Here is a 17,719-nt window from a genome sequence, read left to right on the forward strand (position 1 = left end):
TTTGTATCTTAAATTCCACATATGAGTGAAGTCATATGATATTTGTCTTTCTCTGACTGATTTATTTTGCTTAGCAATTACATTCTAGTTCTATCCACATTGTTGCAAATGGCAAGATATCATTCTTTTTGATTGCTAATATTCCATTGTGTGTGTGTGTGTGTGTGTGTGTGTGTGTGTGTGTGTATCACATCTTCTTTATCCATTCATCAGTCATTGGACATTTAGGCTTTTTCCATACTTTGGCTATTGCTGATAGCACTGCTGTAAACATTGGGGTGAATGTTCCCCTTTGAAACAGCACTCTTGTAACCTTTGGATAAATACCTAGTAGTGCAATTGCTGGGTCGTAGGGTAGTTCTATTATTTAAAAAAAATTTTTTTTTAGCATTTATTTCTGAGAGACAGAGCAAGACAGAGCACAAGTAGGGGAGGGGCAGAGAGAGGGAGAATCCGAAGCAGGCTCCAGGCTCTGAGCTGTCAGCGCAGAGCCCAAAGGGGGACTCAAACTCACAGACTATGAGATCAAGACCTGAGCTGAAGTTGACCACCTAACCAACTGAGCCACCCAGGCGCCCCAGGGTAGTTCTATTTTTAATTTTTTGAGGAACCCCCATGCAGTTTTCCAGAGTGGCTGCAGCAGTTTGCATTCCCATTATTTTCCTTTCTTTTAAAGTAAATCTTCTAGAATTTTCTTTATCGTAGGCTAATCAGTGGCAAATCTGTTTCTGTGTCTTAAGATAAACTCTAATTGTTGAAAAGTAGACTTGCTAGGGATGCAATTCTAGACTGATGCTTATTTTTTCTCAGAACTTTAAGGATATCATCCCCCTGCTTTGTCTTCCATTGTTGCTGTTGTGAAGTTTGCTTTTAGCCTAATTGTGGAGAAGTTTGCTTTCAGACCTCTTGTCATTCTTTTGTAAGTGATCTCTCATTTTATCTGACATTTTAAATATATATTTTTTTGCCTTTGTTATTATAGAGTTTTCACTTTAAGGTGTGTGATGTGGGTTTCTTTTTACTTACACTGCTTGGTATATATTGTGCTTCCTCTGGTTATGAATCGTGTCTTTAGTTGGTCATTTCCTCTTTGAATGTTCCCTCTATTCCCTTCTCTCTTTCTAGAACTCCAATGAAAGATTACCAGAATATGTCTTTCTATTATCCATAGCTCTTATCCTCTCTTTCATATTTCCTGTCTCTGTAAATTTCTGTGCTGCATCCTGGATAGTTGCCTCGGCTCACCTACCGGTTCTTTAAGTCTGTCTTGTTTTTTAAACGTTTATTTATTTATTTTGAAAGAGACAGAGAGAAAGCAGGGGAGTGGCAGAGAGAGAGAGGTAGAGAGAGAATCCCAAGCAGCCTCTGTATCATCAGCGCAGAGCCTGACACAGGGCTCAAACTCACAAACCTGAAGATCATGACCTGAGCTGAAATTAAGAGTCAGACACTTAACTGACTGAGCCACCCAGGTGCCCCTAAGTCTGTCTTCAGCTACATATCCCTTACCTTTTCACTGCATATACAAAAATGCATGTTTTTAACATTTCATTGATAAATGTTTCATGAATTTAACCATGAATAATAATAACACAAAGTTGAAATTCAATTATAGTTAAAATTATTGTCATTACTCTTATTCATTACATTATTATCATTGTTTGCCCAGTAAAACTCAAAAAGTAATATAAAAATAGAACAACAGACATCTTCCATTGAGTTTACTATTATTTGTTCACTCTCTGCATAATTGTTAGATATTGAGTGTTTACACTGAGATTCCTTTTCACCCATTTTTTGGTTCTTTTCAGAGTGGTAAAAGGGGAAGTGAGTAGGGAGGAGATTTCCAATTGACAAAGGAAGAAAAGGAGGAAAAATCCTATTGTGCTAGGTCATGACACCCCATAGGGTACAAACTGAGTGCATTTTTGGAGGCAGTGGGCAAGTATTAGAGCCTTTGTCTTAAAAAAACTAATTATAACACAGAGTGCCAGAGCCTCATTCACAGTGAGCCCTGGTGGCAGCAGAGTCAGCAGGGGGGGCCCAGGGAAAAAAGTTAGATTATGGAAAATAGGACATATTGGTTATTCTCAACCCTTACAACCAATGCTCTCTAGTCTCCCAACATTGTCTCTTTTTTCTTTCTGCCACTTTTTCAGACCTTAAAAGATTCTATTAGCAACTTTGATGAGAAAACTTAATGTTTTAGGGTAATTACACTATTTTGTTTTTGTTTACTTTTTTGTCTTATGTTAAAATACATACAATGTAAAATTTACCATTTTAACCATTTTAAAATGTGCAATTCATTTGCATTGAGTACACTCACATTGCTGTGTAACCATCACCATTATCCACCTTGAAAATTTTTTTCATCATCCCAAACTAAAACTCTGTGCCCATTAAACAAAGACTACCTATTACTCCCTTCCCCCAGCCCCTGGGAACCACTATTCTACTTTCTGTCTCCATGAATCTGACTCTTCTAGGTACCTCATATAAGTGCAATCATACAATATTTTCCTTCTGGGTCTGGTTTATTTCACTTAGCATAATTTTTCAAGGTTCATCCATGTTATGGTAAACTGATTTTAAAGAAAGATTGATTTTGGCACACAAAGTGTTCTATTCAAAACTGACTTCAGGCAGCTGCTGGTTTTAGGACTATGAAAAGTTGTTCCTGTCTGAGGGATGGCAGATTTCCTGCTGCAAACTTCCAAATATAAAGAGTGGCCCAGGGAAAAGCAAATGGAAATGTCATGTCACTGTCACACATTCTGTTATTCTGAACTAATTTCAACAGCGAAAAATGAAATACTGATTCATTTCTCCCAACAACATTTTTGTATGCTCCTTACACCTCTGAAAAACCTAAAACTCCTGAGATGGTTGATTTCCCCAGAGATTGCCTAAGGAATTTGAAGAATCTTTTCCTCTCTTATGGAAGAATTTGTTCATGCTCAGAATAGAGAAAAAGTTAGGAAGACAGCCAGAAAAAGCAGAAAACCTGGAAGCTGTTTCCTCTCATTTGACTGAAGAACCACAGTTGGAGCAATAAAATGACTCAGTGCATCTCTTCTTTCTGGAAGGATTCACTGGTTGATGTCATCAGGTTTTTCCAAGCATAGGAAGTTCCCCTTCATCTACATGGGCTGCCCCGAGTGTATCTCCACAGAGCAGAAATCCTCTGAGAAGCCTGAAGATAGGAAGGGTAAGAAGAAGAGGTAAGAAGAGGCACAGGAATGAAGATTTAAGAACAAAACAGAGAAGAAAAAGGAAATAGGAGCTGGTTTCTTATCTGGACCTAAACGTTCAGAATATTTTAAATGTTTGCCTAAGGCTAGACTAGGGGTGGACAAAATAGATGATAGTCACAGAACCTGTTTACAAAGCAAATTAAAAAATACAATAGCTCTGAAAAGCAACTGAAAATAAATAGGATGATGAATTGTATAGTTTTTAAAGAACAATGCTTACACCTAGAAAGCATCTTCCGTTTTTCAAACTTAAGGTGCACAGATTCATTTTCTTACCAATGCATTGATATTTATGGTACTTGTGGATATTCCAGGTACTGAAATATAATTGATTTAGGAATTTTGTTTGTCTTACAAGTGTCCTAAGTAGGCCATGGGCACCTGCACGTGAGCACTGTCTCTATATATATGTATAAATATTAAAAATATGAATAAGTAGCCTTAGACTCTATGTATTTGTTAGGTTAGAAAGGTTTTAATCTACTGCTAGGTGAAGCTTAAAAAGAAGGACTCAAGAAAATGCCAGTAAGGCACCAACCATACAAATGCAAATGGAGAATTTCAACCAAATATTAGCATATTATTCTATAACACAAACACCTTGTGTTACTTTGTACTACTTGCATAATGGCCTTAATGTCCAGCTTTGTTCAATATTTTACACAATTTTGTACACTGTCCTAGTGGAGTAGAAGACAGAGGACACTAAAGACAAAGGACACAAAGGACAGAAGTAACAAAAGAACTTCCTTCTTGGTTCCCTACAGCCACCAGTATGAAAAAACAAGTTTTTTTCCAAGCAATGAAAACCTTTGGAAAGGAGGGAAAAAGTGGACTACAGGTTTAAACCTGGTAATGACTATGGTTTTGAACCTTGTTTAAAATGCCATCAGGTCTTCTAGTGGCTTGTGAGCCCCTGGTGTTTCTAGAAGGTATTAGAAGGGGCACCTGGGTGGCTCAGGTTAAGCATCCGAATTCGGCTCAGGTCATGATCTCACCATTCCGGAGTTCGAACCCCACATTGGACCCTGTGCTGACAGCTTGGAGCCTAGAGTCTGCTTTGGATTCTGTGTCTCCCTCTGTCTCTGCTCCTCCCCGGCTCACACTCTGTCTCTCTGACTGTCTGTCTCTCTCTCAAAACTAAATAAGGGCGCCTGGGTAGCTCAGTTGGTTGAGCATCCAACTTTGGCTTAGGTCATGATCTCACGGGTTGTGGGTTTGTGGGTTTGTGGGTTTGTGGGTTTGAGTCCCGTGTCAGGTTCTGTGCTGACAGCTCAGAGCCTGGAGCCTGCTTTGGATTCTATGTCTCCCTCTTTCTCTGCCCCTCCCCTGCTTGTGTTCTATCTCTCAAAAATAAATAAATGTTAAAAAAAAAAACCTAAATAAACATTAAAAAAATTTTGTAGAAGGTATTAGGGTACTGGATGGACAGTTAGCACAAGTCTTCAAAAACCAGTGTATTTCCATTTCTATTTTATATCAATTAATATACAATTACATATATTTTACACACACACACACACACACACACACACACACACACAAACATTTTTTCATTTCAAAATGAAATGGTTTGAGACCTTTCAAGCACATATAGAGAAACGTCATGGGCGGTGGCTGGAGACCATTTGATGGCATTCACCAACTCAGTTTCCTAGTTGGCTTATCTTATAATTGATGATTGCTAGCAATCAGGATGGTTTTTGACCATTTGATAGTTTTCTACTACTTTTATTTTCCTCCACCTTTCCTAAAAGCAAAAAAAAAAAAAAAACAAGAACAAAAACAAAAACACCCATAGATTCTAAAATGCAACCTGATGAGGAGCTTTAAAATGGCAATAATTCTAAAAATTCACCTCAAGATACTATTCCTAGATTCTTTTTTTCTAAGTTTATTTTATTTATTTATTTTCAGAGAGAGAGAGGGAGCATGCACACATGGGGGGAGGAGCAGAGAGAGAGGGGGAGAGAGAATCCCAAGCAGGCTCTATCCTGTCAACATGGAGCCCCATGTGGGGCTCAAACTCATGAACTGTATTCACCAAATTCTTAAGTTACATTTGTCTGATCAAAATTCTTGTATCACATATCAAGATGTCTCTTGCACATGAAAAATCATTAAAAAGTAAATATAGTAGTTGGTATACCCAATTGGCTTTTTAAAATTGCCAATAAAGTGATATCTCTTATGTATATATGTACAAAATTCTAAAATTTACCCAGTTGATTATTTTAAATGCAAACCAAATATTAGGTCATGGAAACTGTTTTTGTCTTTTTTGACATGATAAAATACAATAACATTTCAATTTTCTTTTTAATATAAATTCTTCCCTCAAACCAGACACAAGATAAAAATTATTCTTAAACTTGTTTACCAAGAAATCTGCTTTCTCCAACACAATCAATTTAAACTGAATAAATTGCATGTGTCTGCAGTCAGATGGAAAAAATAAAAATTTATCATATGTAATAAATACATATGAATAATATTAAAGACCATATTTAAAATGAACTTGATAATAAATTTTTAATAATATGATGATCTATGACAAAATGTTTTACTTAACTGTCCTTCTTTATCCTGCCACATAAGAAAATGTCAAGGTGATTAAGGGAGTGTGCAAGATTATGTGTTACTGGGAAAGGAAATTTGGAGTCGAAGGCTAGGACCATGAGGATAATCACTATAATCAGTCACCTGAACCATTTTTATCTCTCAAAAGACTTATATGAATAAAAATGTGTATAATTAGCAAAATAAATCTTACCCCTTACTGTCCCTCAGCAATTACCCTCCAATTTGACTACATAGGAAATAAATTTTATATTTCACCCTATTTCATCTATTTTGAGATGCACAATTTCTGCTAAATCAGGATGTACCTTATAATCAGTAGCGTCTTACCAAAGCCGTCAGCCAGGCTTCAGTTATGACCACAGCTACCATTGCACACGTGTGAACATCAAATGTCAGCATCAAAAGTTGCAAAATGAGTGTCAGTGACTTGGAAGAAAGTCTTGCAGACAGGAGAGCTTTTTTTCCCCCCTTATTTTTAACTAGGAACCAAATGGTGGTGGAAAGGGAGTGAATCAGACATGGTTAGCAACATTTTTTCAGAAGGAGCCAAAAGTAGGTTAACTCTATGTAATCGCAAAGTCAGCTTAGGAGCCCAGCACCAATGACTCTTAGTTTTCTTATGGATTATTTTAAGAAATGCTGCATCATCAAACTCCTGATATAGAGGATGATCCCATGGATAAAAACAGACATCAAAGAGTCTGAGTCAAATGCTGAATGTAACAAAGTTTTAGGAGTACCCAAACCAATTTATTTTTCTTACTGTTCCATTTTTTGCATGTACGAGTATAATACATGGTAAAATAATCTCTCTAAGTTTATAATAGCCCTTGCGATAGCTATGGAAGAAACATTCTGATTGTGTCGTGGTTCAACTTGCAGCGTTTTTTGTTTTTGTTCTTTTTTTCTTAATCATTACCTATATTAATGGTGCCTCTTACAAAGATAGCATTTTAGATTCTGTGAAAAAAAGCAGTCAATTTGGAGATTCTGTACTTTCCCCTCGTCTCATAAGATGGATAATGAACTTGAATGAGTTGAAATGTTTGTTATCCATACTGTGTTCCTAAATGCTGGTTGCATACCATTTTAATGAAAAGCTGCAGGCTGTTCTTTTTCTTTTTCTTTTCTCTTTACCAAGACTTTTAATAGCATATGTCCCCTGTTTAACCCTCCAAAATATTTACTGGGTGGAGAAATACTAGTAGTTCAGTTTCACATGTATGGTTTCCTTAAAAGTGTCAGACTGACTCTTGTTTCCTTTGCTAGGGGTGCAGGCTGCATCTTTATTGAAATGTTCCAGGGCCAACCTTTGTTTCCTGGGGTTTCCAACATCCTTGAACAACTGGAGAAGATCTGGGAGGTAAGAGAAGAATTCCTCTTAGGAAGAAGAAATATCTGCAATTGAAACTTTGAACCAAATTTGTTTTAGAGACAGTGAAGTAGTCCATCTGCTTTGAGATATTATGCCGCATATTAAGGCTGTGGAAACTGTAGAATTTGCCACAGGTGTAAGCACCTGGGGAACGAAGACATGGTCAGGAAACTCCCTGTTGTCTTGTAGCAGCCCCTGAATCCACCTGCTTGCTCTCATTATTTTCTCAACTTCCCGGGACAATTGCTGCTGTGGCTATTTAGGCACATCCCTGCCTTGCCACCGTCAGCTCTAATTCTACCATATATTTGGCCCTGCGTCCTTGTCAACAGAAGACGAGACACTAAATATCCACAGAACCCTGATAAAACAAAGACTTACCATGTTAGGGTGAGAGAAGTATACTATTTATTGTGCTCTTCCAAAACCTAATTCCTAAGGTGTGAAGTGCTTGGCTGTGTGTGGTTCCATTTCTTTCCTTATTATTTATCCAACTTCATTTGCACCACAATGCACTTCACTCTTTTGTCTCTTGTAGTTTGTATGCCACATAGTATAGTCATCCATATATTTTTCTCTCTTTTTTTGGTGATTTTTTTTCATTGTGGTAAAATATACATACCATTTACCATCTAACCATTTTTAGGTATATGATTCATTAAGTACATTCATGCTGTGCATCCATCACCACCATCTAGTTCCAAAAGTTTTTCATCACCTGAAATAGAAGTTCTGTACCCATTAAACCTTAATTCCCCATCTTCCTGCCTTCTGGCCCCTGATAAGCTCTCTTCAACTTGCTGTCTTTAGGAATTTGCCTATCCTGGGTATCTCCTATTAGTGGAATCATACAGTATTTGTCTGGCTTATTCCACTTTATTTATTTATTTGTTTACTTATTTTAAATTTGTTTTTTGAGACAAAGAGAAAGCACGAGCTGGGGAGGGGCAGACAGAGAGGGAGACAGGACCCGAAGCAGTAGACAGGTTCTACAGTGATAGCAGAGAGCCCAGTGCAGGGCTCGAACTCACAAGCTCATGAGATCGTGACCCGGGATAAAGTTGGACACCTAGCCAACTGAGCCACCCAGGTGCCCCATATTTCACTTATATTCTAAAGGTTCATCCATGTTGTGGTGTGTGTCAAAGTGCTTTAAACTACACTGTTGTTATCCCGGATCCTGCTCCCTTTCAAGTTTGCTTGCTTCAAGCAGGCATCTGGAGCATTCTTGCTAACGGCCTCTGATAATGAGTTTCTTGAGAGATATTGCCAGAGTGGGGTTTTTGTGTGTAAGTGAGGAAATTTGTCTCCTCTTGAACTGCTTTACAATTTTGAGGTAGAGACACAGTTTTGTTATCACAGTCACCGTTCCACACTCTGAGGACAAAATGAGAACAAGTCCCCACATTCAGCAGTGTGCTGTCTTATATACTACTACAGTTCAAGCAGGTTAGAAACTTAAACATTACAAACAGCCCCTGAATTAGTGTTTCACTAAACGTGGTCTACATGGATGAAAATAGGAAAGCTCTTTCAGGTTCCGTGATATTGGATGTAGGAGTTGGCTCTTTGAAAGTAATAGGTCTGGGGTGCCTGGGTGGCTCAGTCATTTGAGCATCTGACTTTTGATTTTGGCTTAGGTTATGATCTCAAGGTCATGGGATTGAGCCCTGCACTGGGCTCTGTACTGAGTGTGGAGCCTGATTAAGTTCTCTCTCTCTCTCTCTCTCTCTGCTCCTCTCCCCTGTTCATGCTCTCTCCAAAATAAAATAAACAAACAAATAAAAAATGAAAGCAATGGGTCCATTCTACTCTCCTCATCTTTAACCACAATATCTCTTACATTTTCCTGAGATCTCACTCTCATTCTTAGGAATGAAAACAAAATGAGAAATTCTGAATCTTTATTTTGTTGTCTTTCTAAAATGCCTGTGTGTGTGTGTGTGTGTGTGTGTGTGTGTTCATCTGAATAGCTGTCACCTCTTTCTGATCAACTTTTTAGAAATCTAATTCTTGTAATAAGTGTTTTTAGCAAATGATCCCAGATACAGTTCTAAAATCAGAATAAAATAAACTATGCAGACTTTAAGTCCACTAATCAAAATGTCTTCAGTTTCCATTCCAACAAAGGCAGAAAACCGCCCTGTGCAGCCCACTATGATTTCAAACATAGCACTCACTGGCTGCCTTTTAAGAGCCTTCAGGGAGAGAATAAATCAACAATTTTTGGGTTTCAGTTTCCCAGACAGTGAAGCAGAGATTAGTAATTTTCTCAAGTGAAAACGAATTCAATAACTTTCAAATAGAACCCAAGCATCAAATTTCTAAATGAAGGAGATTGAATTTTTAAACTTCAAAAATCTCAAGCTTAAAGTTTTTAGTATAATATTAAAAATTGTTTGGTATCCACTTTGTTGGCTTTAATTAAACATAATACAAAGTAACCAATAATTCTAGTAACTGTCACCTTAGAGAAAATATGGATGTGGTCACTATTGATTGCCTTTGTCGCTCTTTCTTCATTGTCTTTGCGTTCTTTTCATTGTGCTTTGCCAGCCACCGGTATGGGTGCCTGCGAATCACTTGTTTACATACACATCTGTGCAAATATATAAGATGGTAGGTTAAAAAAGAAGAATCAGCTTCCCATCCTCTGGCCGTCTCCCACAAAAGAAGAATTAGTCCAGTTGATTTTTCAAAATGGATTCCAGGATTCTTAGTGTTCCCTCAGGCTCAGAGTGGTTGATAGGAAAAGCCTATAATCCTCTCAGTAGCTTTTCAGTTTGTTTAGGGAATGGATCAAAGAAAGATTTTCCTGGGTGGCATGATTTTTTTATTGTATGAGGGAAAATAGCACTTCAGTGTCTTTTGTTTGAGGACAGTCTTAGCCGGCACCACAAAATGCACCTCTCAGCCAGAGTCCTAGTCAGCAAGCTGGTAGACATTAAGATTCTGGATTCTTCATTGATCATTATTAGTCACTGTTGGGCAGTTGACTTCCTGCCATCAATTGGGCTGGTATTTATATCTAGAATTTTGCAAATGGATTTATTAGATTGTTTCTATGAGAGATGCTTCTAAAAAGAGTTATGCTGAGATATGCTTCTAAGAAGAGTTATATTGGGTAGTGGTGTAGTGAAAGCTACTGATACTTCACTAATATTTTGCAGAAACACTGTTATTTTAGCTCCCAGATATAACTGACATAGGGCTTTTAAGGTAAAGGTAAAAGAATGGTAAAATGATGCCCACAAAACAACTCACAGTAAAAGCACTACCCAAAATCTGAAGTGTTTGACTTTGTACGCCAAAACACTTTTATTTTCATATTAAGTAAAACTGGGGCTTTGATTTGGTAATCCAAGGCATAAGTGAGCTCTTTTTCAAGTGATGATGTTACTTTTACAACCCACCGGTTAAAAGTCAAATACCACATTCCAAAGTGCCAGGCCACCAAGAAAACAAGGTGAGATGAATTTGGTAGAAAGGACTAGAGTTAGGTTTGGGATCATTTTTAGCCAACATTCCACTGCCAAAAGGTCAGTAATCCGAATCCTTTTTAATTTGAGCACATGGGAAACAGCTGAATGCTCATGCTGAGGCATAATTCAGGCTAAATGTCTTTTGTTGTGGGGGGTGTATTTTTTTCATCTAATGGAAGGCAAAAGGACAGTCATTCCTGCCTCTTTATATTCCCAACTCCCAAAATAGCATCCTGCTATATAGTGACCATGCAATAGATAGTGATGAGAATATGACTTTAAGCAAGGCTGTATGATCTGCCTCAGAATAAGAACAAGTGAGTTAGTGAGGACACAGGCTCAGGACCTATATTCATGTTCTCCCAAGAAACAGAACCAATGGGATGTACAGAGATACATAAGAATCCTTTATTATGGGAATCAGCTCATATGATTACGGCTGAGATATACCATCTGCAAGTTGGAGAACCAGGAAAGCTGGCAGTATAATTCAGTCTGACGCCAAAGGACTGAAAACTGAGGGGATGCTGGTGTAAGTTCCAGAGTCTGAAGGTCAGAGAACCAGTAGCTCAGATGTCTGAGGGGAGGAGAAGATGGATGCCCCAGCTCAAGAAAAGAGAGAGAGAATTTGCCCTTCCTCTGCCATTTTATATGGGCCCTCAACCAATTGGGTGATGTCTGCTCACATTGAAGAGGGCATATTTCTTTACTCTGCTGATTCAAATATTAATTTCTTGGAGCACCGGGGTGGCTCAGTCGTTTAAGCATCTGACTTTGGCTCAGGTCATGATCTTACAGTTGGTGAGTTCAAGCCCTACATTGGGCTCTGTGCTGACAGCTAGAGCCTGCTTCATATTCTGTGTCTCCCTCTCTCTCTGCCCCTCCCCTGCTCTCTCTCTCTCTTTCAAAAATAAATAAACATTAAAAAAAAAAATACTAATTTCTTCCACAAACACCTTCTTAGACACACCCCAAAATAATATTTTACTAGCTACTGGGCCTCCCTTTGCCCAGCCAAGTTGGCACATAAAATTGACCATCACAAGACCTTAAGAATACACTACAGTTTTGCCCACAAAACTGCAAATGGTGGGCACTCAAGTTTCTTTCCTGTACATCAGCTGGCATAATGTGACATATGTAACAAATTCTTCCCTATTCCCCCTTGATCTTTCACATCTCCTGCCTCACCTTTCTTTGTCTTTCTTTGGCTTTATATAGGTGTTAGGAGTCCCTACAGAGGATACCTGGCCTGGAGTTTCCAAGCTACCTAACTACAATCCAGGTAATATTGATTTGAGTTTCTCGAATGCTTTGAGAATTAGCAATGTGAAAACATTTGCCACACAGATAGGGTAGCCTTCTTTTATTGTTAACTCAACAGTAAAGATGGGTCTAGATGAATTTTTAGATTCCTATATTTCCTGCTAATCCTTTTATGAGAAGGACACTGAAATAGTAGTTGAGGTTAGATCAGTTCTCCAACTCTATACAACACAAGTAGCAAGCTGCATAAGAATTTGGAATGACTGTTGCTGTGGATTCCACATCCATTTCCAAATATCCAATGACTCAAAAGAACTCAAAAGATGGTCTCATTTTTGAGCCCCATGACTATTATTGACTTTATTTGTTAGGTTCTTGTACCTCATAGAGTATTAAAAGAAAGCTAATATAACAGAGGGGAGGTAGAGTCTCATTAGGCCAAGGACTGGCCAGGTAAGATGTTTCTAGTTTACACAAGAGTTCCTCCATTGTCTCTGGGCCTAACACTTAGTCATTCTCATCATTCATTTGGTCCTCCAAGACTGGCTCCTGGGAATGGATTTGGAAGTGTTGGAAGTGTTGCCTTTGGGGGAAGTCTTTGAGAAATGGTCCCAAGGCCATGCCAGAGAGATCAGATTACCCAGTAGTCATTCAAGGATGACTTCAGTTGACACTGAAGGAAGGAGACAAGCAATGAGCTATAGGATAAAGGATTATATCAGAGGCTGGGGAAGCAAGTAATGGCTACAACAAAGTTGAACTCTTGCTGGCAGGATTAAAGGGGAGGTAGATATGTACAGATAAAGACAAGATTGGCATGATTATGGCTCAAGTCAGATTCTCTAGTCTTTATGTTCTTATAGTGACCCATCACTAAATATGGACTTTCTCCAATTGTTGTCATTGCTAACTTTGGTATGGGATTATCCTAAAAGGGTCTCATGAAATCAATAAATTGTAGGAAGTTTAAAAAAGAATTAAGGGGTGGGGGAAAGGGGAAAATGGGTGAAGGGCATTGAGGAGGACACTTGAGGAGGGGACTGGGATGAGCACTGGGTGTTGTATGTAAGCGATGAGCCACGGGAATCTACCCCAAAAACCAAGAGCACACTTTACACACTGTATGTTAGCCAATTTGATAATAAATTATAATTTTTTTAAAAAAGAAGTAAAAAGAAAAAAAAATTAAAAAGCAATTAAGGAGCATAACAGGGGCACCTGGGTAGCTCAGTTGGTTAAGAGTCCGACTTCAGCTCAGGTCATGATCTCACCACTTGTGGGTTCAAGGCCCATGTTGGGCTCTGTGCTGACAACTCAGAGCCTGGGGCCTGCTTCAGTGTCTCCCTCGCTCTCTGCCCCTCCCCCCTTCAAAAATAAAAATAAACGTTTAAAAATTTTTGTAAAAAAAAATGGAGGCTAACAAAAGACATAAGAGGCAGGGGATTTTTTTTCTTCTTTTCTCCATCATATAATACTTACACTCAAACTATTCCTAGGGAATCAGGCATCTTGAACTGACCAGGGTTATAAAAGCCCTACAGCAAGTGAAAGACTAACTGTAAAGTCATTTCAGCTGCCTTATGAATGATCACATGCATTGCTAAATGGCCTTAGGGTCATTTACAAATAGTTTACCATTTCTAACTATTTTGCTTGAGTTTAGCACCTGAGAAAAATGCCACTCTGGCCATAAGGTTTAGAATAATGCCTGGTCCTTTTGGTCTGAAATAGAAAAAAGAACAGGCTTCTTGTAGAGACCATGGTCCAGTCTGCAATGGTTCTATCTCCAGTTGCCATGGTTTCTAGGAGAACCTGGTTCTATTTTCCCACCCTGCCTATACCTCTCCCTACCCACTCTCCTCTACAGGTAAAAATGGAAACCCTCAGCTTCCTACCATGGATGCAATAAGAAGTTTAGGGTCACAAATGGGTTACAGAAAACCATTTAGATGATGTCAGTACTAAGCTGCCATGGTGAGCATATGCTATTCCTCCAAACTTCAAACGTTTGGGTTTCAGGTTGGTTCAGGCAAATAAGCAGTGATCCTTAACACAGAATGCCTTGGTGAGAACAATAATGATAGAAACTTGTTCAAAATGCTTCCCTGCCAGATTCTGTACTAAATAAGATAACTGGGTCCCAATAAAACAGCAAGAAATATGTTGCATTTTTCATTTTGCTGTCATTTCAAAGTAATGTGCAATTTTTTATTTATGAAGAGAATTCTCCAGGACCAACATCAATAGTGTTCATACTTTGCATTGTTTTTCTACTAGGGATTCAATTTAATTCAAATAAGCCAAAAAATTTTGAACACCCACTATCTGCCAGGTGCTGTATTATGTGTTGGGTCCGCACAGACAGATATGGTACCTTCTTGGATCTCTGAGAACTTGGGTTTGTATTCATTCATCTACACTCTCTCAACAGCTCTCCTTATTAGGAAGGGTGATCACTTGTGAGCCCGGCTTCCATGGGTTTGGGCAATGTGTAGCTTTGGGCCAGGCCGAGCTTATGAAAGGAAGAGAGTTGTAAACTTAGCTACAATGAGGATTTCTAACTGTATTTGTGAATCTTAAAAGTCCAGCATATCTTGAACATGGGGTCAGGACTATTGATAATCATAAAGACTGTGTTTTAAAAGGGTCATCATTTTTTTTCCAGGACTATTCCCTTATATCGATTGAGAAGACCCTTTGAACCATCCCGCACCCACCCCCATCACTGAACTGCCAATGCTGCTTCCACACATTTGAACTCCAGTGATTAAGAGAACAGAACAGGGTATGGGAGCCAGAAAAATATCACAGAGAGAACAGTAATAGTATTCTGGATGAGATTTCCATTCCTTTCCTTTTCATTCTAAGTAGTGGTAAGAGCCCCCAAACTTGGAATGCAGCCGGAACCGAGAGCTCAGAACTTGGGAGGACCATCCAGTGTCCATCTATGCCTACTCTACCCTTGCCCAGACCTTGTCCGGACTAGGTCTAGGAGGACAACACAGTTTCTGTTTGCATAGGTTTAAAAAAACATTTGGTGCTGATCCACCTGGACAAGTTTCTCTGGCTGCTTGTTTTCTTGGGACACTAATGAGCACGACCGTAGGTTTTTAGCCATCATCAATTCAGACTCGTGTGCCTGATTAAATCTGGGCAAGGGAATAGAGGTATATAATTTTAGACACTAGGCTTCCTCTTTCTTTCTTTCTTTCTTTTTTTCTTTCCTTCCTTCCTTCCTTCCTTCCTTCCTTCCTTCCTTCCTTCCTTCCTTCCCTCCTACCCCCCATTTTAAGCAAGCTGGCTGAGAACTCTGTGTCCTCTACTTCAAAGGGCCAGTTGTCTTATTTTGATGTGGGCAGATTGAGAAGTAGGCTTTGAAAAGTAGGCTTTTTTTTGTTTAATCTTTTCTCCTGGGATAGCTTTCAGAGCAATATATCCAAGTGTCAGTAAGGGGGTTCTGACGAGCACAGATTCCCAGACTCTCAGCAGGATCATTCTCTAACAGAAATATAAAAGTGAAATATTAAAAACCCTGGAACGTGAACTCCATCTGCAGAGTAGCCAGTGGCTTGCCTGCTTGCACCATGGGAAAAAAAAGATCTTGAAAAAAGAGGGAGGAGAAAAAAGTGCTTTGAGTAAGAGGTTTACAGGTTTAGTAGAGCATAGTAACATCCCCTCAAAGAAGTGGGTGTTGCTCTGTGACCCCCCAAAATGCTCTGCCTTTGACTCAGCCGCCAGAACACTCACCCTCCCCCCCCCCCCCCCCCCGCAAAACACCCCCTTTTCACATGCTAACTGAGGCGCCTGTGATTGGCTGAACAATAAACTGGTCACACTTGCTAAAGGCCTGCCATCTTTCACACAATTAGCCAAGACACATTAATCAAACTGGCGGTGAACTGGGGCTGTGCTGGCCTCCAGCGCGGGGGAGGGGAGAAGTTTTGGTGATCCCTTAATAAGAGTCCATAGGAAGCAATAATAAAGAACGACATGCTGGAGGGGATTCTACTATCAGTCTGAAAAGGTTAAAGCCCCAGTTGATGCCCCATCTGGGATGTACTGGGTTTATGGCAGAGAGAATCTCAGAAGCCTAGAGCAAACTGGATATTGGTCTTGGCTAAAATCTGCTCATATAAGACAGTAGTGTAAATTTTAAAAGTAGATCCCTATAGACAATTTTACAAAGTTCCCTGGTGCTCTTAGCATCACCTCCAACCCCGCCCCCCCCCAAATGTACTCAGGAGTCCCTCCCCTTTTGAGCCTAAAGCACTTTGAATCCAACTAACCCAATAGGAATAAAGCGTATATAAGAAATAGAGAACCATTTAGAATCAATTAAGGCTGGCAGGGTGTTGTTCCTAAACTAAGTATTTGGAGGACATAAAAATAGTTAATTTTGAAAGAGGAAAAAAAATAACATTTATACTTTGAGTGGTAATATCTTCCTTCTTTTCTTTTCCAAATTCCCTTTAAATAGATTTTCCAATGGCAATATAGAGCTAATAAGATCATACCTTAGAGACCAGTTTGCTACAGAATCATGTAAGGCTTTTAGGAGAACCAACTAAATATTTAGACGTTTCTCAGTGAAAGTAAACGGAGGCCTTACTCCTCTGGAGGTTGTCCAGTCACCATCTCATTAGATGCAAAGATCCTGTGATAAAGAAAAACTTTTGTTTTGTGCCCACATGATTGCAGCCCAGTTGTGGTTTTTAATGTGTCATTGATTGTTTCATCCAACTCCTTTTGCTCCACTGAAAGGGTCTGCCGTGGCTCTGTTTGCTTCCTTAAACATGGGTTTTGAAAGCGCTCATGCTGTGTGAGCTCAAATCCTAGCATTAATGTACTGCTGGGTTCATTTCACTACACTCAAAAGCGCTGAGTTTAAATCCCTCTCAATTCCATTTGAAGCACCAGAAGACTTTATCCTCCTCCACTAATGGTTCCAAGTTTACATCTAGATACTGGGGGTCAAGGACAGGAGAGGATTTAGAAATAACAGTGCATGACATTAGTCAATGCATTTGCCAAATTGGCAATTAGTTCCTGATGTGCGTGCAAAGCATTTTATTCCTGTCTCTTTGATGCTTGTTCCCATTGAGAAGGGAATAGAGTCCGCAGAGGCCTTCAAACTTTTAAAGAAATATCTGCTGAAAATCATGCCTGATTTGTGACATGAGCTCAGCTGCAGGGAAGCATCCGGGATTATCCTGGTTCTTTCAGCCCCAGGGAAGAACACTGCACATGGAAAGATTTTCCACTGGAGGAACTCAGTGGAAATCAAAAGGCAGGAAAGCAGTACTAAAAGCCCTGCAGGGACCCAGAATCAGATGTACTATAAACCATAGGCAAAGGGATCCTGCTGACGCCCAGTTATTTTCAGGACGCCTGCTTTTTCAACTTTTGACCACCAGGTGGAAGCAGGAAACAACGGGCATGGAATACGGACAGCAGATAGCATTACATTAGAGCAATCTAACCTCACTCTTGGAATGTTTTAGTTTGAGCTGAAATCCAGTGTGAGAGCTTCATCTGACTTCATCTGACACCACTATGGAACAGATGATGATTGCAATCTAAAATGACCCTTGTCCCTTTTGGGATGACAAAGAGCTACCATGCTTTGCGCTCAGAGGGTTCTGAGCATGTCTTTGTGTGTTTGCTGTGAACACAATGTAAGATCTGCATCAGCATCCGCTTTGTCACATGAGCTGTTAGCCAAGGGAGTTATGCAGTGGGCTGAACGAGGGAAAATT

General features: G+C 39.4%; 1 protein-coding gene across 1 annotated transcript in view; it reads left to right on the forward strand.

The window, feature by feature from the left end:
• Positions 1 to 17,719, forward strand: part of CDK15 (cyclin dependent kinase 15) — an 86,292-nt gene that overhangs the window by 33,958 nt on the left and 34,615 nt on the right. Inside the window, exons 9-10 of the mRNA XM_015075914.3 lie at positions 7,110 to 7,203; positions 11,919 to 11,982. Of these exons, the coding sequence (XP_014931400.1) occupies positions 7,110 to 7,203; positions 11,919 to 11,982 (158 nt within the window). The remainder of the gene's footprint in view (positions 1 to 7,109; positions 7,204 to 11,918; positions 11,983 to 17,719) is intronic.

This window comes from Acinonyx jubatus, chromosome C1 (genome assembly GCF_027475565.1).
Source record: "Acinonyx jubatus isolate Ajub_Pintada_27869175 chromosome C1, VMU_Ajub_asm_v1.0, whole genome shotgun sequence".
Taxonomy (NCBI): Eukaryota; Metazoa; Chordata; class Mammalia; order Carnivora; family Felidae; genus Acinonyx; species Acinonyx jubatus.